Raw genomic sequence first — 21,522 nt, forward strand, 5'->3', positions numbered from 1 at the left:
TACTGGTATCGCTACAGGAACGCCCTTTCACAATTTTGTATCACTCCGCTTGTTCTAGCCGGGTCTATGTTTTTTTTATTATTATTCACTGAGCTAATCGTAGAGTACGTTAGTTAATATAAGCAGAAACGTCTAGCTTCGCGGTCTCTCTCTCTCTCATTTTGATGCACGTCTTGCGGCATTGTTTCTCTCTTATAACCTCATTATTTCTCACTAATAACCTAACTGAAGCAGCACATGCCCTTGATACGTAGTTCCGCACAAAAGAGGGTTTTATTAGGCACTCCGTTGTTTCTTGTTTAATTACACACGTTCCGTCGAACTGTTGTATAAACGCAATATCACTCTCGTACTCGAGCGATACCGGCTCTATATCAGCATGGCTGTGATTAGGCCAGAGGCACGAGGCCGCAGGCCAAGTGCCGGAGGCAATCACAGCCACTGATATAGAGCCGGTATCGCTCTTGTACTCAAGTGATATTGATCATATATATATATATATATATATATACACACACACATACATTGTATGTATGCATGTATTATAGAAACATGTTTATAAATTTCTTTTTTGTTTTTTTTTCATAGTCATGGTTCCTGTCATGTGATCCTGCCATTGGTTCCTTTGTTGGAATGTGAATGTGTCATGTTGTGATTGGTTGATTTTGTTAGCTGTCTTGTTTTTCATTTGTTGGATTGTGTCATGTCACCCGTTTTGTTTGATATATATAGCCCTCATGTTGCCAGTAGGTGCGTTCGACTTCATGCGGCCCTGCACAGACCGATCGGTGACTGACTTGAAGCAGTGCATGCCGGTTAAAAATTTTGTCCGACTTGAACTGACGCCACGTCACTGTCACGTGTGGCATCAAAGTACCGTGAGAGCGTTTCGAGAGCAGCTGGCTGACTCAGCTTTTTCAGAGCGACTGCAGGAGCGCTGATGATGACACCGCTGTTTCACGATTGGCCAAATTCACCACATGACAACAATGACGTGTGTTTCTAACATCTTCAATTCCAATACTACTCACAAATCTGTGTTTTTAGAACAGCAAAAGCTTTTTTTATTGTAGTCGCAATGTTATATTGAGTCACGTTTCTCAAAAAAACACTGATAAAAGCATATATACCCCCACTTTATTGGTATTTAAATAGTATATGTTTATGTTGAACTTTATTCTTGAACCGATGGCGCTGTATTAATCAGTATATAAAAAGTGTTTCTGTTGCTCATGAAAACGTTTCTGAAACGTCTGTGTATTTGACAAATATTGCATGTTATTTACTTCATCTGTGATAGAGTATGCAAACACCGTGAGAGCGCACTATCGAGAGCAGAAAGTGTCCGACTTGACGGCTCCGCTTTCAATTCCACTCCCTAGTGATGGGAGAAATTAACCATTTCGAAGCTTCGAATCAATTGAACCAATTGCTTTGCAAAATGATTCACTGTTTCGAAGCACTCGAAACACCACATGCTGGTGGTGCACACTGCTGGTCAAAACTGTGTAAATGCAACAAAAACTCATGCATAAAAACAGCTTTTACAAACCCAATGAAAACGCTTTCATGATCTCAGTGAACTCGCATGATTCACGGGTTCACAGAGATCGCCCCCCTAAGGCGAACTATTGAAATTTCAAAACGTTTCAAAACAGTTATGATGTTACGAAGCCTCATTTACTGGGTGATTTATGTTGTTATTTTCTTTTATTTGTTTTTGGAACATATTTTTAGGTTAGTCTAATTTTCAGTTTTTGGAGTGAAATATATATGTATTTTTTTATTCTAAAGAAACATTTCCTAATGCAAAATGTCTTTTGGTTTTGGGGTCAAATATAACCCATGCATCTTCTTGACAGGCATTGTGCGATTCTCCCTAGTGTGTGTTTGAGTGTCAATCTTGAATGCTTGTTAGTGGTTTTATGCATTAGAAGTCACAGAAACGCTCTACTGCCATCGCTGTCATATTGAGTTCATGCCACTCTCGTCTGGTTGTTGTAACTTCTCTTGAGCATTGTGGCTGGTTCAATCCTCATGTAAACAAGAGTCGGGCAGGAAATGAGCAGGATGTGATTAATTTACCTTTGTTTTGAAGTGTTACTCTTTAGACTGATGGAGGAATGCCACATGAGGGGACAGGAGCGCACAGTTACAGCAACAGCGCTGTGGTTTTCCCACAATGCACTATTTAACCATCAGAGGTCAGGGTCAGGCAACAGGCATCCAAACAAACAAAAACATTTTCAGAAGGAGCCTTTTGTGTCACAGATATATAGAAGCTTCTCAAGATATTATATATCAATCAGCTTTTCATTCCCTGTTTACTAGAGATTATTTGCTGCTTTGCCTTTAATGTTTGCTTTTGTTGTCTTGAAGCTGGTTAGTTTATTTCTCTGATAAATAAATAATACACAAGTGAATGAATGTGCAATGAACATCTCAGTTGTTTCTTTTATGTGCCAACCTTGTCTCAGATATCAAGTGTCTTAGGAGAAATAAAAGACACAAATATGTGATTAATCAGCTTACAGAAAGAGTATAGAGTTATAAAGTGAATGTAAATAGCATAGATTCATTTGTTCATGGAAGAAATGATGAGAAATGTTTGTTCATAGTAAGATCTCAGACTTTTGACTGCAGAATTTGGTGTCTAAGCACAGTTTGAGATATTGTTGAGATCTCTGAAACTCTGAAGGAGACAAATGTGAGATTAATAGGAGAAAAATCGGAGAAGGAAGTCTCCATTTGCTCTCTTTTTAATCTCATTGCTGTGTTGGAGAAGCAATAGAGATCTCATTTGTGATTTTCTTTCCTCTTATCTAACATGTGTCTCCGTTTCTCTCTTGTCTTGTTTTCTCTCTCTAGAACAGATTTTTGCGTCCACAAAGATGAGCCTTGTGACACAGTTGGTAAGTCTAGCTGAACTACCGTTTTTTTTTTTTTGTGAATTCTTCTCATAGTTACTTTATGGGAATTTATAACCACACACAAATACCTCAAAAATAAAATGGAATATGGAATATCTCTTGAAGTCTGCAGAAAGCCACAAAGTTGTATTATAAATCCTTGAAATATCTAAAAGTCTTGTCAAGCCACAAGAGGACATGTGTTAAAGTGATTTTAGCACTAAGCTTAAGAAACACTTTTTTCTTTAAATCAGTAAAAATATCTAGATTAGGGCTGCACGATAAATCGCATGCGATATTTAACGCGCATCTTGGTAGTAAATGCTTCTCCATGTGAAAGCCCGCACGTGATGGAGATTTACCGCTGATTACAGAACTGGCTTTACTGATAAGATGCGCGTTAAATATCACATGCGATTTATCGTGCAGCCCTAATCTAGATTATATGTTAAAGTTCTTCAGGTCAGATCTTATGCAAGCAGTTTGTTCTATGTAATGTATATTATTTTTAGGAACATAATTTTAGTGTCTAAAATTACTTTATTAATGCAATTTTAATTTATTTTTTACATTTTGGGTTCTATTTTTTTATGCAAAATGTCTAATCCTTTTTGATGCGACCCAGATATAAACATGCATACCATAAAATGCAACATTTCTTGCAATATGTTAAAATCCACAAAACTGTCTTGTAAAATCATGAAATAGCTAAAAGTATTTTAGTAAAATACTGTTGTATTTATACTTTTAGTATAAAAGTATATTTATTATACTTTTAGTATAAAAGTACATGTAGGTTCTAGTACTTTTTTAAACATATTTATGTTCTGCATTTATTATGCAAAATTTTATTTGACTTTTTTTCAATGAAATATGACCCAGACATAAACATACCTCAAAAAAAAAAAACTTTTCTTGCTATCTGTAAAAAGCCACAAAATTGTATTATAAATCTTAGAATTATCTAAAAGTCTTTTAAGCCACAAGAGGACGTTTTACAGTGATTTTAACACCAACCGCATAAGAACACCCTACTAACCACCCAGAACATGCTACAGTCCTATTGGCGAGCTTAAAGTGGGTAAGCAACACACATAAATGTAGTTTGTGTTAAAGTGCTTGAGGTCGCCTGTATGCAGCCAGTTTCTTCATAAATCTGTTGAGCTTTTTGATATGGATCATTAAGCATTCTGACATGATCCCATCAGTATTCAGTCATTGATGGAGAAACACGAAACAAGAGATGAATGTTTGCTGAATAACATAAACATGCCTTTGGGTCTTGAGAACGTCAGTCCGTGATCTTTTTAATCCAGAGTGTTCGTCATCGGAACTTCGATTTCACCCAAACTCAAAACTGATCCGTGAGTCCTGGCCACCTGCCGTTCACACATTTCTCTGTGTGGGGCATTTGAAAATAGTCATGTCACTTCCCCTTCCCTGACCCCCTGGATTCCTGCCATTCAAGAGCAGAGACTCTTATTCACTCGTATCTCACTGAACTGTGATCTGCTCTTGAGCTGTGCTCCAAAAGCTAGTCAGCTTTGTTTTTCTGCTCTCTAGAGAGGCAGCAGTCGAATAAAACAGCAACCTATTAGAAATGAAACCTCGTACCGTTCAATGTTTTTGAAGTCTCTTCTGCTCACCAAGGCTGCATTTATTTGATGAAAAATACAGTAAAAACAGTAAAATTATTAAATATAATTACAATTTGAAATAACAGTTTTCTATTTGAATATATTTTAAAATTACATTTATTCCTGTGATCAAAGCTGAATTTTCAGCATCATTACTCCAGTCTTCAGTGTCACACGATCCTTCAGGAATCATTCTAATATGCAACATATTATTATTAACAATGTTGAAAACAGTTGCACTGCGTAATATTTTTGTGGAAACCATGATACATTTTATTCTTTGATGAACAGAAAGTTCAAATGAACAGCATTTAAATCTTTCGTAACATAATAAATGTTTAAATAATCTTTCTGGCCCCAAACTTTGAACAATAGTGTACATAAGTGATTTGAAACCATCTCTATAGACGTCAAATAAAAAATACAGAGTAGAGTTTGTTAATGGTAGAAAAGCACATTTCACTAATATTTTTGCCATTGGATGAATTGACTTTGTCTGTGCTAAACAAAATATATTTTGAGACTGATTCTCTGCAAATAACACATGCAGTACTGCTTCACATTTTGGCCAAAAAGGTGTCTTAAGGCAACATAAAATTTGTCAAGGTCAAGGTTTGGCTGGTTGACATGGCTCAGTTTGCCCCTGCTGGTGGATGTTGTAACTACACCATATCGCAAAGCAGCTTTCTCCATTAAAGGGATACTCCACCCCAAAATGAAAATTGTGTCATTAATCACTTATCCCCATGTCGTTCCAAACCCGTAAAAGCTTCGTTCGTCTTCAGAACACAATTTAAGATATTTTGGATGAAAACCGGGAGGCTTGTGACTGTCCCATTGACTGCCTAGTAAATTACACTGTCAAGGTCCAGAAAAGTATGAAAGACATCGTCAGAATAGTCCATCTGCCATCATCCCGGTTTTCATCCAAAATATCTTAAATTGTGTTCCGAAGACGAATGAAGCTTTTACGGGTTTGGAACGACATGGGGGTAAGTGATTAATGACACAATTTTCCTTTTGGGGTGGAGTATCCCTTTAACAGGCATTCAGAAGTAGTCGTGTGTTCTGATTACGATTTTTGCTGTTAAATTGTTAGCACAAGCTACTTTTTAAGGGAAGAAAGAGAAATATTTGGCCTTTGTGTAATTTGTTTGCAAGACATTCATATCATAAATACTTTATTCATGTTGCTATATTTGATTCTATATTTGTAAAACTTAGTTGAAACACACAGGAAATGTGAACAGAGAACATTGAAATTATGAATGTTATGAACAAAGTCACATAAAACAGAACAGAACCACCAATGTCAATTTGAATAAATGGCATTAAAAGAATTTACTAAAAAACATATTTAGTTAATTGCATGTGTTATCTTTAATTGTAATAAAACAAAGAAAGTGAATTATAAATATTGCATTTCTTCACAGAGCTCACATTATGAGATTGTGTTCTCTGTGAAGGATGCCTGAATTGGCCAAAAGATGGTGAATTAGACACCATTGTAATCATGCTGCCTACCTTATACAACAGCTTTTGCATCGAGAACTCATTGATGACTATGTAGGCAGCCCACTAGGATTTGGAACAGAGCCTTGGAGGAAAAGTCACATGACGCATCTCAAAGTTTTGACACGCCATACTGTTGAGTCTAAGGTTCTTTTAAAGGTAAAAATTCGTCCATTCTGGAGTTTCCAAACACGCTCAGCAGTCATGCTTTTCTTTAGCGTTTGCATATCACGAGACCGTCATCGCATCCAGAATGGATTGCAAGCGCAGAAGCCACCTCAAGAACGTTTGTTCAGTTCCAGACAATCGGAGCGGGCCGTAATTGTTCCGGCATGATGGAAATCATTTGGTCACAGTGCTGCTGCTATTATACCGCAACTGGGAAAGGCATCCCTAGAATGATGAGTTTGAGCGGCCGTCTCTCTGTATGGGTGGGCCAGTTCCTTCAGGGGAACATTGACCTCAACCGTGAAAAACCTGCAGTCTGTGGAGGCAGCCAAGCGAAGGCCTCCTTGTCAAGACACGTAAGATAAGCAGACTTTCTATTTCTGTTCCACATCTTTGTTTGTGATTTAACACTCGCATGATGCAGTTCTATAGTTATTTGACTGTATATGGTCTCGAGTCGTTTGGTAGTAGGGTTAGGGTAACCAAGTAAAGTCTGGTGAGTGTCCGTCAAACGAGAGCTTTTTTGATAACAGCGCCAGTGATGAAAAAACAGCAATAACCTCACGGATATCAACTTAAACCTACTTTATGCTCCACCAGCAGTAGGAAAACAGACAGCCAAGAAATGTTTAAAACTATTTTAGCGAAATATTGCAAAATTGATTTATACGTTTACATTTTAAGATGTGAGCCGCATTTAACTTGAACAACCCAAGCGTTTTGCAGACCTTTCATCCGTGTCATCCTTTTTTAGTTGAATCAGCAAAAAAAAAAAAAAAAAAACAAAAATTAACTTTGCCTATGCAGAGTTTTGCCTTTTTTTTTTTCTTTTTTTTTTTTTCTTTAACCCTCATTCTAGTTAATGATATCGCATTGGACTAAAACTTACTGACTTTGCTCACACAGGGGATAACAACTTCCCTAAAAAAAAAAAAATTTCATTTTGGAACTGAATTATCATAGTCCTCATTGATCTGAGTTTATGCACCTCAGATTTTTAATGAATATTGCCAAAAATTATCCACAAATAATGTTTTGTTTTCACTCATAAACTGAGGTGCATAGGCTCAGATCAGTGAGGACAATGGCTAATCAGTTCCAAAAAGAAATACAAAACCTGTGCTAATTGATTGAAACAAGTTGATTAAATGATTGAATGTGTGATTTGGTGATAATAATTTTATAATTTCAGATTTATAAGCAATTTTTAAAAGACTGGTCATTTTTGACCAGGAACACCAAATTACTGTTGGTAAAGGATTTTCAGCACAAGGGTTAAATCAAATGGTTTAGAAAAAATCGGTAAATGTCAAAAATCCCTCCTGCCAGAGGATGCAATACTGGAAATTACCCATTGCAAACTGTGATTTATTTGTTTAAACGCCAAAAACTCTACTTCTGATGCCAAAACGGCTCAGTTTTTTACAGCAAAAGATAAATTTGCCTAAAAAAAAGATGTGGAATAATTTCATGAAAACACATGTAGCATCATCTTGGTTGCATTTCCTCCCATCTGCACATCTAACCGTCTGGAATCACCCTCTGAACTCGGTTAAAGGTTGTAATTGTTAAATGAGAGGAATTTCCCCATTCATTCAGGAAGGAGGAGCGGAGATGCCTCGTCTTGGAGAAGTCTGTGTTTAAATGGAGCTCCTCTCTTTTCAGCTGATGTACAAGGATCCCATTGAGATAGGGTTTGATTGAGAAGGGATAAGCTCATACCTCAGGCTTAATGTCTGCCATCTCAGATTCACTTCCTGGCTTTTGAAGTCTGTTTCTTTGAGTTCCTCGCCCTGAGCAAATGGTCCACAACTCAAGTGAGATCTGATACGAGGGGTTTAACTTTTACAGCTGCCCCACAAGACCGATACAAGAGGGAAAAATGTACCTCAATTGTAGATTGGCATGTTTGTTTTGTCTGTTAAATAAATGTAAACTTCAGAGAAGTTTTTTTGTAATGTTTTTATGTTTCATGCATCGCTACACTATTGACAATAGACATGATTTATCCACAAAATCTCGATGAAATTTCACTAATATGACCGCGCCTTTTGGCTTAGTGGTTTGTTCAAATCACTAACACTAAATATGAGGCTATGTGCAAAAGTTGATCATTACATCACAACAGTTTTAAAGCTTTCCTGAGTGAAGCTCTCATAGTTTTAAAAGTTGACCTCTTTCTGGTACAAACAGAAAAATATGCCTCAGTGTTTTGGGATTTCCATCGTGTCCTGACTCGGATGTGGGATGTTTAGTCATAATAAGCAACTCCTGTTTCAACCGGCCCACTTTACAGTGTTTATTGATATTTGCTTCAATGAAGCACCACAACCGTGAGCTGGACTTTAAATCACGGTCGATTGCTACCATTATATATACATTCAGCTGAAGGCCACAAGAAACACCATGAAGAATCGTGAACACAAAAACCTCACAGACGTCTTTTCATGTCTGTTTTTGAAGTTTCCGTTGCTCTGTTCTGAACTTCTGGGAATGTGGCTTGTGTAAAGTGTGGTGTTCTGGGTAATATGGAAACGAACCTGATGTTCAGTTCTGTGGATCGTCTCCATGGTTTTATAAGCCCTCCTGCACAGTAGGTTCAACGTGCCGTTTCCTGTTTTCTGTGGGCCGTTTGAGGGCTTGAGAGGAATGGTTCAGTGTGGGACTGTAAAACTGAAGCTTTAAATGGAGTGTATCGTGGAAAACAGTTTATTAAACTCAAGAAAATCCTAGACATAGTTTTCCCTGCTCAGGTAAATTACTATTTTGCATACTTAATGGTTTCAATATTCAAAAACTTTTTTTCTGACACATATTAAACCATAATAATTATAACTATATATATTATATATAATATATTTATTTTATATAATATACAATTTAATATAACAGTTTAAAAACAGTGTGTTTTTTATTTTATCCCATTACTGTGTAGAAGAAAAAAATCGAGATATAATAGAAAAGGTGTAGTGTTTGTCACTAAGCTTTTGAGAAAAAAAAATGGATTGATTTTTAAAATAAAGTAATAGAAAACAGTAAATAAAAAATTGGGGAAATATATTACATGAAAATAGTATTAAAATATGGATAAAAAATAAATAAATAAAAAAAATGTACATAGTAAAATGTGTTGCGAATGCCATTTCTTGTTGATTTTAGGCTGACAACCAAACCTGGCCTGGAGAAACAACTGAGATATTAAAAATCTAGAGTAAACAATTGAGATATTAAAAAGATCTCATTTGACTTTTCTCTTGTTTTCCAGGGAGCTTTCAATGAAAAATTTGTTTGTAATCTGGTTGTAATTCAGACTGTTGATATTTGTTTGCATGTTTGTTGTCTCACATTCTTGTGTTTAAATTAAATCAGCTGAACGTCTCTGCTTGCTGTTGGAAATGGGAAATGAAGATATAGATATAAAGATATAGATAGATAGATACATACTGTATATAATATCTATACATGTATAGATATATATACAGATAGATGAAAGACTGATCCTGCATGCAATGGCTGTCTTTGACATTGATGTTGTCGTGTAAAGCAGCTCACTGAAAGCGCTCCTCACAACTAATAACAAAGCATTTGTCCGTGTTCAGCCGGGCCGCCCAGGCTGCTGAGCTGGTAGATTCGCTGTTCTTCTCTCGTCACGAAAGGGCTCAACTTGTGAATGCAAAGCACTCTACATGTGCTTACGGCAAATTAACCCCAGATAAATAATCGCCAAAATATCTCCTGGCGCTGTGTGTATTTAGGCCCGTCTTTCTGAGACTGTCTGGCTGGACTGTGAGCTGCGGGGCCCGTGGCGAGCGCTGAGTCAAATTCAGCTGCTGATATCACCGGCCCAGCAATCTCATTCATTGTTCCTGAGCTTCTGTAATCGGTTGTGCTGCTGACGGCCGCTTTCTGCAGATCTAAACCAGAAACAGTCAACATCACACCTGATCTATCTATCTATCTATCTATCTATCTATCTATCTATCTATCTATCTATCTATCTATCTATCTATCTGTCAACAGACAGAGAAAACGATAAAAGGACAGACAGACAGACAGAGAACGATAGAAGGACAGACAGACGGAGAGAACGATAGAAGGACAGACAGATGGAGAGAACGATAGAAGGACAGACAGACGGAGAGAACGATAGAAGGACAGACAGATGGAGAGAACGATAGAAGGACAGACAGACGGAGAGAACGATAGAAGGACAGACAGACAGAGAGAACGTTAGAAGGACAGACAGACAGAGAGAATGATAGAAAAACAGACAGACAGACAGACAGACAGAGAGAACGATAGAAGGACAGACAGACAGACAGACAGCCCTGAAAGACAGCGGAGACCAGGACAACTAGATACAGAGAGAACGATAGACAGACAGACAGACAGAGAGAACGATAGAAGGACAGACAGACAGACAGACAGAGAGAATGATAGAAGGACAGACAGACAGACAGAACGATAGAATGACAGACAGACAGACAGAGAGAACGATAGAAGGACAGACAGACAGACAGAGAGAACGATAGAATGACAGACAGACAGAGAGAACGATAGAAGGACAGACAGACAGACAGAGAGGACGATAGAAGAACAGACAGAGAGAACGATAAAAGGACAGACAGACACAGTCCGTCTGTTCGTCGTTCTATCCATCTATCGTTCTCTCTGTCTGTCTGTCTGTCTGTCTGTCTGTCTGTCTGTCTGTCTGTCTGTCTGTCTGTCTGTCCTTCTATCGTTCTATCCGGCTGTCTGTCCTTCTATCGTTCTCTCTGTCTGTCTGTCCTTCTATCGTTCTCTCTGTCTGTCTGTCGTTCTCTTTGTCTGTCTATTCTTTCCATCTATTTTAACAAATTTTGCTTCTCTGGAATTTCTTTTGAATATCAGTTTAAATTCAGTTCAGTTTCAGAATTGTAGTTTTCTCACTTTTTACAAATTCAACAATTAAATTGATTTAATTAAATGAAACTTACAATTGAGTTCCATTTTGTCCCTCTTGACATTCCAAATCAGACTGCTGTCATTTCCATGGAACATGAAAGAAGGCTTAAATAATTTGCTGAGCTCTCATTTCCATTCATTTGCAGTGAAGGTGTACCTTATTAAGCCTACCTGTCTGTCATGTGTAGTTCACCCATCGAGATAGTCATTACACATTATAGATTACATTCCATCAACTCAAAGCAAGCTATAAAAATAACTGCACAGAACGATTGCAGAGACTTGCTTACAGAAACTTGAACTCATCTGACCTCAAACTGTAAATCAGCCCATGACAGATGTAGCAGATATAATTGCAGCGCTTGTCTAAGTATGCATGGCTGTAAAAAAAAAAGAAAAAAGAAATGGAGGTTTAGAAGCGAAGTGGAGGAATTTAGGACAACATCTGTTTTCCAATCAACCTGCTGTTCTTTTTATATGGCATTCAAGGAAAATAATTTTTCCATCATATGTTTCCAGTCAGTGTAAAAAATGGCAAAGCCCATTATTTTCCGACATGTGTTTTAGACCTCAGCTCCATGTGTAAAGATGAAAAAATCACCCTGAAACAAGTAAATCATCAAGTCATCTGTATTGCTAATATGATATTACAGCTTTGACTCTGTGCTAGTTGACTGAATTGGGATTTCAGCTTAGTCTCCATACATGGTGATGTGTTTTGTTTTCAGAGTATTTCTACACCATAGATTGAAGAATGATAAAGCACAGTTCATTTGTTTTTCCTGCATGCTACAGTACATTGCAATTGTTTCCAGCATCAGTCATCAAACATTGCGAGCAAATAACAAAGAAACGTTGATTTATGAGCTACAGTGGAACATCCAAATGTCTCTTTATTTTGTAATTGCAGGGTTTCTTTTTTTATTTGCCCTAGAACAATATTTATTGAACCACTGTGTGAAACATTTAAGTCCAGAAATTATTTCTAGTCTAGTTTTTTTTTTAATAAGATGTGTTACGTGGTTGTATAAGTCACGCTGTTATTGTTCAGTATTTTCATTGTGTCTTGATAATAAACAGCTGTTACCTTTTATAGGCTGCTTAATGCTTTTATTCACATTGGTTAATAATAAGTAATAATGTACTTCTTTCAAAACCTACTGTAGTGAGCTGCCTATGTAGTAAACATTTTAAGGTACCATATTTACGCTCCCAAACAGAAGTTGCATTAACTTTTTTTTTTATGTTTCTTTTTTTTTTTTTGTAATTTACTAATTCAAAATGCTTTCTGTTGCTTTTACAGATAAAAAAAAAATAGATACTTGGTCTATCTGAATGTTTTTAATTATTTATGTTTCTATAAAAATAATGAAAAGATGAAAATAATTAATTATTTGGGAATTATATAATTGCTTTGAGAATTAAAAACATTTATTTATTACATTTGTTTCTAAACTATACTGATAATAAAAAAAACATGATCATACTATTTTTTTTTAAATAAATTCTAATAATTAATAATAATGCATTATGATGTATTATGTATTATTAATTATGTATTATGATATATATTATTTGTCTGTGTGTGTGTGTATATATATATATACACACACACACACACACACACATATATAACATTTCTCTACATAAGAGAAATGTGAATGATGATTTAAGTTCAGTGAGATATTTTCAATAAACTGAATGCTGCTCAGTACAGCACCATCACTCAATGCAGAAACACAAAGCAATATCCAAAAACATCCATCCAATGCATATATATATATAATGCAGATGTGAACTGATACGGGGTTTTTGACCAGATTTGATCAGTTGAAGCCTGCTAAATGTTGCATAGTTTTATATATAGTTCATATAGTTTTCTTCAGCGACGCAGCATTGCATATTGCAAAAATGGCACAAACTGAAAAATGTGACCTGCCATGTGCTCATACATTCAACCGTGCTCATTTCCTGTTGTGCTATTCCATATAAAACTACCTCTGCTGGACCAAACTGCTCTCTTGTCATCCTAAACATAGTTTTGTGTTGTTTTTTGCTTTTTAACACAAGCATCTGGGCTGAGTTTCATTCTCCGGTTATTGATTTCACTTATGGCGGTCAGAGGCTAAGTGAGGTTGTCTGGGTTTTGTCCAGTGTCAGACACAAACCAGGTGCTTTCACAGGAACACTAGAAAGGTGATAGTCTGTGATGTGACAGATTTCTGGTGTCACATCTGTGGCATCACTCACTGACTCGTATAGGGCTTGTGTTTGCTGTCAGTTTATGCAAAATAGTTGTGCAATTGTATAGATTTTTATATTTTCTGAAGACATTCAGACTGTTGATTGTCTGTGCAAACTCACTGTCATGAAGTGTTGTGGGTGGTTGCCAGGGCATTGCGGTTGCTAGGGTCTTCTAATGTATTTTGCATGTTGCTGGATTTTTTTTATTAATTTTTTTTGGACCGAAACATTAATCTGAATATTTATTTATTTATTTTACTATAAAGATGAAACAATGTAATTGTTTGGGACTTACATTATATAGTTGCTTTGAGAATGTATTTATTTCAAAACTATCCTGGTAACAAAAAAGATGTATGATTATAATAAAATTTTAAATGATAATAATGATCAAAATGTAGAAATACTGTATTATACATAATATATAAAATATTGTATCCTATAGTATTTAATTATTTATGCTTCAATGTATTTACAGTATCATAATTTATAAATATTGTAATGTTTATTTTATATATATATATATATATATATAGAGAGAGAGAGAGAGAGAGCGAGAGAGAGAGAGATTTATAGATATTTATTTATAGATCACAATTTAACAAAAAACAGCGAAATACACAATAATAATAATGTTCAGTACTGAACAAAACCAAATGTTAAATATGAAATGAATGGCATATCTGTGTCCTTTATGGCACTGCTTTTTCCTCTAGGAAAATTTTAATTTCTTGCAGGAATATGTTGTTATTCCTCAGGACAGGCGGACGAATCAGATGACTGAAATTGGCATATAAACGCATCCAAAATTACAAACCTCTCAGTTATGAGGAAGTCAAAAGTAAACTAAAACTGACAGCGATTAGCAGCAACGACTGATATCCAGTCAGTATGAATGAGCTTCAGACATTAAACTGTCAGATTTGTGCTTCAGCTGTGGTTTCCTGTCTGTCCATTATCTTCTCGCTCTGTGCTTTGCTCTCTCCACAGGAATCGCTTATCTGGGCGGCACCTGTAGCTCCAGGAGGAAGTGTGTGCTGGCGGAGGACAACGGACTCAACCTGGCCTTCACCATCGCTCATGAGCTGGGCCACAAGTGAGTCCAAACACCACAGAAATCTGATTTAGAGGCCCCTGTGATTGTCACAGTTTTGCTCCATCATCAGCTCTGATAGGACGCAGTTAATTATACAACTAGTTTCTGAGATGCCTTGTGGTACTTCAGTGGAGACAAACTTGTTAATATGTCTAATGTTCTTTGTGTTTGGGATCCCAGAAACTTCAATAATGACCGTCAAAATCTGTTTTGGTAGTTCTCCAGTGTAGTAAAATTAGCAAAACGCACATGCAGTAAATTATTCAAAAGTGACAGTAAAGACATTTATAATGTTACAAAAGATTCAATTACAAATAAATGCTTTTGAACTTTATTATCATCAAAGAATCCTAAAAAAATGCAACATGGTTTCTACAAAAATATGAAGCATAAATATGAAGCTTTTTAACATTGATAGTAATAAGAAATGTTTATTGAGCAGCATATTAGACTGATTTCTGAAGGATCATGTGACACTGAAGACTGGAGTAATGATGCTGAAAATTCAGCTTTGATCACAAAAATAAATTGCATTTTAAAATATATTCAACAGTTATTTTAAATTGTAATAATATTTCACAATATTATTATACAAAATCATTAAAAATCATAAAAAAAATCGTACTGATCCCAAACTTTTGAGCAGTAGTATATGTTTTAGCTATTAAAAGCACTCCTATACAATGAAAGCGTATTTTAACTAGTAAGTAAGTCATAGATTTGACACGACATGAGAGTGAGCAAATGATGACAGAATCTTTATTTTTGTGTCAACTATCCCTTTAACTTTTCATTGGTGTTCACACAGACCAGGATTTTATTTTTATTTTTTAAGGCCGCCAACATTTGCCAATTTGGTCAAACAAGTAGAAGAATGCGATCTCAGCTAAGCTCACCAAAAGATAAAGCACCCAGCCAGATCTTCATCCATGACCGGACTCATCTTCAGACTTGTAAATATCTAGTTTGTGATCGAAATTGGTCATTTAAACCCTCTGTTGGTTTTTCTAAATACCCAGCTCTGCTCTTTTAACAACAGGTTACTTGTATACGTCCCGGTGAATCAGGTTTCTCTCGTTAATAAGCGATTTAGACTCTGACACAATTCCATCCTCACCGTGTGCTTTGGAAAACCTAGCGAAATACCTGAAAGAGAACATGCTGATGAACATGTATCATTCACATGAATTATAGGATTGAACCGAACAAAAACACGCTTCTCACAATAGCTCCCCTTCATCTCCTCGCTAGCGTAAAGCCCTCTTTGATAGAACAATGATGGGCAGCCAACACCAAAATTTGTCTGGAAAAATGCCAAGCTACATTAGCGTAAGCGCCAGTCTTCAGAGGAGTTATCGCCGTACCTGCTCCAGTATAGCGTGCAGCGGGACGCCACGGGCCAAAGTCGGCTTTAATGCCGGGCAGTAATGAGTTGGCACCGATCACGCCCGACTGGTGCCGATACCAAGGCTGCGGCTCTATCATCACGCACACACAGAGCTCCATTGTCTCCAGTCTGTAAAAACACTAATAAAGCGAGTATGTTACGGGTTTATGTGAGGGTTTAGGTCTTTACTGTAGCAAGACATGTCAATATGATTATTTTATAGAGTCGCTAGCGTTGAATATTTCTGTCAGCATGGCATTTACAGTCTCTAATAAACACATGCAACAGCATCACACTTTCTGATGGACTGAGATTTCTCAGAGTACCGAGCAGAGTACAATCTGCTCACGGCCTTTTGATTTGGCACGCGGGTGTAACAGAGCCTGATGATTGTCTGAGAGTCTTGTTTTAGTCTTGCTTTATCAAGTGTAGACGCTGATCATTTTCCAATAATAACAGCTGAAGGAGCACGATTAGGGTGCTCTAGGCGTAACGCTAATGTGGGCTTTGCCGCATGCATCGACTCATTTGAAATGAAAACATACTCCGTATAGGAGAAGTGTGTCACGTCATATTTCAGTCCGCCCACAATGCCTCATTAATGTCATCATTGCTTATGCGATCATTAGTCAAAGCACCTTTCAGAATAAGGATAAATGAGTCTGTTTAATGAATGGATGGGTGAGACTGGAAAATTACAGTGTGAATGACACTATTTACAGTTTTTTTATGCTTTCAAAAATAGTCTCTTGTGCAAACCAAAGCACATTTATTTGATCAAAAATACATTTAAAAACAGTAAAATTGTGAAATATTATTACTAGTTAAAATAGCTGTTTTCCACATATTTCAATGTATTTTAAAATGTAATTTATTCTTGTGATGCAAAGCTGAATTTTATGATTTTATTTATCATTACTCCAGTCTTCAGCATCACATGATCCTTCAGAAATCATTCGAATATGCTGATTTGCTGCTCAAGAAACATACATTTATTTATTTATTTGTATTTAAACATGTATTATTACTAATATTAATGTTGAAAACAGTTGTGCCGCTTCATATTTTTGTGGAAACCGTGACATTTTTATTTTTTTCAGGATTCTCTGATGAATAGGAGGTTCAAAAGAACAGCATTTATTTGAAATAGAGATCTTTCGTAACATTATAAATGTCTTTACTGTCACTTTTAAAAAATGTAATGTGCCCTTGCTGAATAAAAGTATTCATTTCTTACCCCAAACTTCCATCCAAGTGTGAATTCAGTATAAGTGAAAAATAAGAATATCTCCAAAGCAGTTCTTGTTATTTTCTTTTACTAGCAAACGGTGAGAGATTGTTCAGTATGTGTTTCCTTCATAGTGTAATTAGCCACCAAATGTAAGCACATACACTTGAGAAATGTTTGTTTTCATACAGCATTTTTATCATATATAGAGTTAGGGAAGTGATACAAACCACTAAGGATATTAACATTTGGCAAGGAGCTTTTACAGTTTATGGACCTCAATTGTGGCTTATACGGTGTGCAATTATGTTTTCTAAGCAATATGACTTTTTTGACTTGGGTCAGTCAGAAACCATCTAGACCTGCATAGCAACATACATACAACACCTTGTTGTACATTTAGATTTCCAGCCTATATCTGTAAGCACCAAGTCACTATTGGTCATGCATGATGCCTTCCCTTCCAAGTCTTTTAAGTCCAGTGCACGCTTGATAGGGTATTTGGCTTGTGAAAGCACTTGACCGTTATTAGCTTGGCAGCAAAACGTTCTGTTTTAATAAGGCCAATCATGTTTTTTTCTCTCTCTCTCCCTTAAACAATTTTAACACAACAGACATTTGGCACCCTTATAAACCTCCCAGTATTGTTTTAGTGTGAGAGAGATTCTCATCTCAGTCCACTTATTAACCAAATCACCCCACTGACATTAAAAGCCACTCATCAATGTTAGAGCTGGAAAGAAAGCGGCGATGAAACTGCTGTGGCGCTCACATTCTTCTCCTTGTTCGTTTAGTTCTCCGCAGCGACTCCTTGATTTCTGTTGTGTTCGTTTTCCTTTCGACTTTTATTGCTTTGGTCTTTAGCGGGAGCCGAGACGCAACTGCTCTCTTTATTAGTTCCTGCGCTCGCAGCTGCCGCTTCAGTTTTCGCTTGTTGTTTTTAATTTGGGAAATGTAGGTCAGGGCTTTGGAGAAAGCACTGTTACGGCTCTCTCTGACTCGGTTGCTTTGGTTTTCATGGGCACACTTGCTCTTTTTCGGTGTAATAATGTATTGTTATGCATTCAAGGGAAGCTTCGTAAACGGCGTGTTAATGATTATGTTTAACAAGCACAGTAACTATTTATTGTGCACTAAGTTTGCCTGGGGGAGACTCGTAGTTTGTCAAATCACTGCTGTTTCTTATTAGTGTTTGGTGTTTTTGATGGTCTTGTCTCTCTAGCATGGGCATGAGCCATGATGACGATCACGCCAGCTGCACGGGCCACTCTCACATCATGTCCGGGGAATGGGTCAAAGGTCGTAACCCCAGTGACCTCTCCTGGTCCAGCTGCAGTCGTGACGACCTGGAGAAGTTCCTCAGGTGAGACTGTGTGTGCTGTAAGATGTAAAATCCTCAAACTAGCCTCTGTTTTTAGGTGTTATTAGTAGGTTAGGTGTTAGTAGGTGTTATTGCCTGTTAGCTTTCAATAGCCAATACTGATAACTAGACAGTGGAAAATATTTTTTATGAATTTCTGGAAAATGTTGTATTTACTAGATAGATAGACAGATAGAGAGAGAGAGAGAATATGTAATTTAACAATATAGCAATAATTGTATTTGATCAATTATAATTTATTATATTTAATTATAGCAAATAAGATTCTGCATATAATGCATATAATTAAACTACAGTGACATTTTCAGAAAAAAAATCTTTAATTAAAATAATTTCTCAAAATTAGATTTTTTATTTATAAATAATATAAAAGTTGATATAATTATATTAGTAATTTTTGTAATTTGTAATTACACTTTAATTTTAATAGTTTTCAGTTATCTGGTTTTACTACTTTTCCATACGGACCAAAATTCCTCCACAGCGCTGTAACAGACTCATTGCAAGTTATCGCAAACGCTTGATTGCAGTTGTTGCTGCTAAGGGTGGCCCAACCAGTTATTAGGTTTAGGGGTCAAACACTTTTTCACACAGGGCCATGTAGTTTTGGATTTTGTTTTCCCTTAATAATAAAAACCTTCATTTAAAAACTGCATGTTGTGTTCACTTGTGTTATCTTTTACTAATATTTCAATTTGTTTGATGATCTGAAACATTAAAGTGTGACAAACATGCAAAAAAATAAGAAATCAGGAAGGGGGCCCACACTTTTTCACACCACTGTATGTTATGATTAATTCAATAAATTCATAAAATTCACTACAAATATTTGAAAATACAAATTGTGAATACTGGCAATATGTATAATTGATTTTAAGCAAGCTATTACTAGTTACTACTAACACCTAACTAAGTACCACTAACTAGGCTAGATTCAGTCTCCCACATTAATTCTCTGGCAAATATCCTTGAGGAAGGTGAACAAACATTTGAATAGAGGAGAGTTCATTCTGGAAACCCAGGCTTAATATTGTCTGCTGCTGCTCTATAAACAAAGAACCGGCTGGAGTCATCGATCCTCACAGATGTACTGCAGCCGATGACAGAATAAAGCTGCAGGATTCACTGTCTGCTGTGCCCGCCGCGCTTTTGACCTCAATTCAGACTACAGAGTGTCACCGTATCCAAGCAGATACCAGCTTTATCCAAACTCTGCTGTTGAGCTTCTGAGAGCATTTTAATGCCGGAGACAATCAGGCAGATTAGAGTTTTTTCCTGTAGAGTAAAGCTCCTCACTACGATAACACGACAGCCGGGCTCTGCTTCAAAACCCGGTGAGCTGCCTATGTAGGCGTCATAGGCGCACACGTGAAGGCTGTTTCAAAAGGTAGGCACAAAATGATGCTGCCTCGTTTTGAAGCAGCATCACATGTATTCATCCTGCAGAAGGCAATCACATAATTACTGTGAATTCACACATGCCTGTTGTCACTTGTATATAAACTTACACATGCCCTGTATGACAGCATTTTCCCTCTTGTGCCGGTTTTTTTATTTTTTTTATTTTATTTTATTTTATTTTATTTTGTTTTGTTTTATTTTATTTTATTTTAAATTTTAAATTTTTTGTTTTGTTTTGTTGAGTTGAATTTACTTATTTATTTATGTTTGCTTGTTTGTTCATTCGTTCATAACATAACACATTTTTTTTCTCTTAAACACATAGTTTTTTCTCTCACACAGGCCATGCCTGCCTGATTATTTTAGGGTGAGCTGAAATATTAAATATTTACAGAGAGCAGATGTGCTTGAGAAACCTGAAGTGCATGCGCTCATTAGGCTTTAAAGCATCAACGTCAACCTTTTCAAAATATTTCTCCTTTGCAGGTTTTGCAGAAATCTGTCGATGTTTCACTGTAGACATCGTCTGATGCCAATTTGGTAGACATCGCCCAACCCTACTGTGTTTGTCTAATCTTACACTTATTGAAAGATGAGAGAGTGGACTTGGAGAAATATGAATTTTACTTTGAGCAAATGAATTAGCAATGGAAAACCAGTATTAGAAGCACAACAATTCCTAATTTCTTTTATAAGAAAGCTTGCAATTCATAAAGTTGTGTGTGAAGATGTTGTGTACATCGTTTGTCTAACATCTTACTGTCTTTCAGATCGAAAGCAAGTGCCTGTTTGCTGCATACTGATCCACGAAATCGCTACCCCATCCACCTGCCAGCCAAACTTCCCGGGATGCACTACAGCGCTGACGAACAGTGCCAGATCCTATTCGGCACCAACGCTACGTTCTGCACTGATATGGAGGTGTGTGCGTGTCTTTCATCTGGGAATGCACTGATATCATACTGTGCTCATGCACTACATGTTTCCATACCGTAAACGGACACAATGCAGCGTATGTAAACACAAATAAACACTGGCAACATGCAACTGAAACTTTTGGACCTAAACAAGCTCATATATATGTGACAGAATCCCATTGCAGTTACTTTGTTGTCTTGGTCCTGGGATCATTTCCATATGTATCTAGTTGAAGGATAAATTTATCCAGGCTACACTTGTAGCAGGTGAATATCATAAAAGGGTTTAATGTTTATCCACTAAAAGCCTCCTACATATTGCATAAAAAAACATGAAATAAATTAATTTCTTTATAAAATAAATTAAAATGCATAAATTTTAAGTAATATAATAATATACATATATATTTAGTTTAAATGGTACATAAATGAAAATAAAAGTCATAAATTAAGATATAAAATATGCACATTAAAAATAAATTTAATTTGGTATGAATCTGTTTGGTCTTTGTAATAGTCACAATATTAAATGTGACTTCATAATTGTGGTATAATAATTTATGTTATACATGTAAATGATTCTGCTTGGGATGTTCATTTTAACCAGTTAACCATTAACCGACTGTAAGAATTTTTGACTGATTAATACAATCCGTTAAACGGTTTAAAAAGTTTTTTTTTTTTTTTTTTTTTATATT

The 21,522-nt window shown here is 36.3% G+C and overlaps 1 protein-coding gene across 3 annotated transcripts in view; it reads left to right on the forward strand.

Moving 5' to 3' along the window:
* The window catches only part of LOC107662259 (A disintegrin and metalloproteinase with thrombospondin motifs 17-like), a 131,473-nt gene that overhangs the window by 45,687 nt on the left and 64,264 nt on the right, over positions 1-21,522 (forward strand). For all 3 annotated transcript variants that reach the window (XM_016452209.1, XM_016452210.1, XM_016452211.1), the window contains exons 7-10: positions 2,869-2,912; positions 14,405-14,510; positions 18,348-18,488; positions 20,678-20,828. In XM_016452209.1, coding sequence (XP_016307695.1) covers positions 2,869-2,912; positions 14,405-14,510; positions 18,348-18,488; positions 20,678-20,828 — 442 coding nt within the window. The remainder of the gene's footprint in view (positions 1-2,868; positions 2,913-14,404; positions 14,511-18,347; positions 18,489-20,677; positions 20,829-21,522) is intronic.

The sequence above is a fragment of the Sinocyclocheilus anshuiensis genome, unplaced genomic scaffold, assembly GCF_001515605.1.
Source record: "Sinocyclocheilus anshuiensis isolate Anshui unplaced genomic scaffold, SAMN03320099.WGS_v1.1 scaffold579, whole genome shotgun sequence".
Classification (NCBI taxonomy): Eukaryota; Metazoa; Chordata; class Actinopteri; order Cypriniformes; family Cyprinidae; genus Sinocyclocheilus; species Sinocyclocheilus anshuiensis.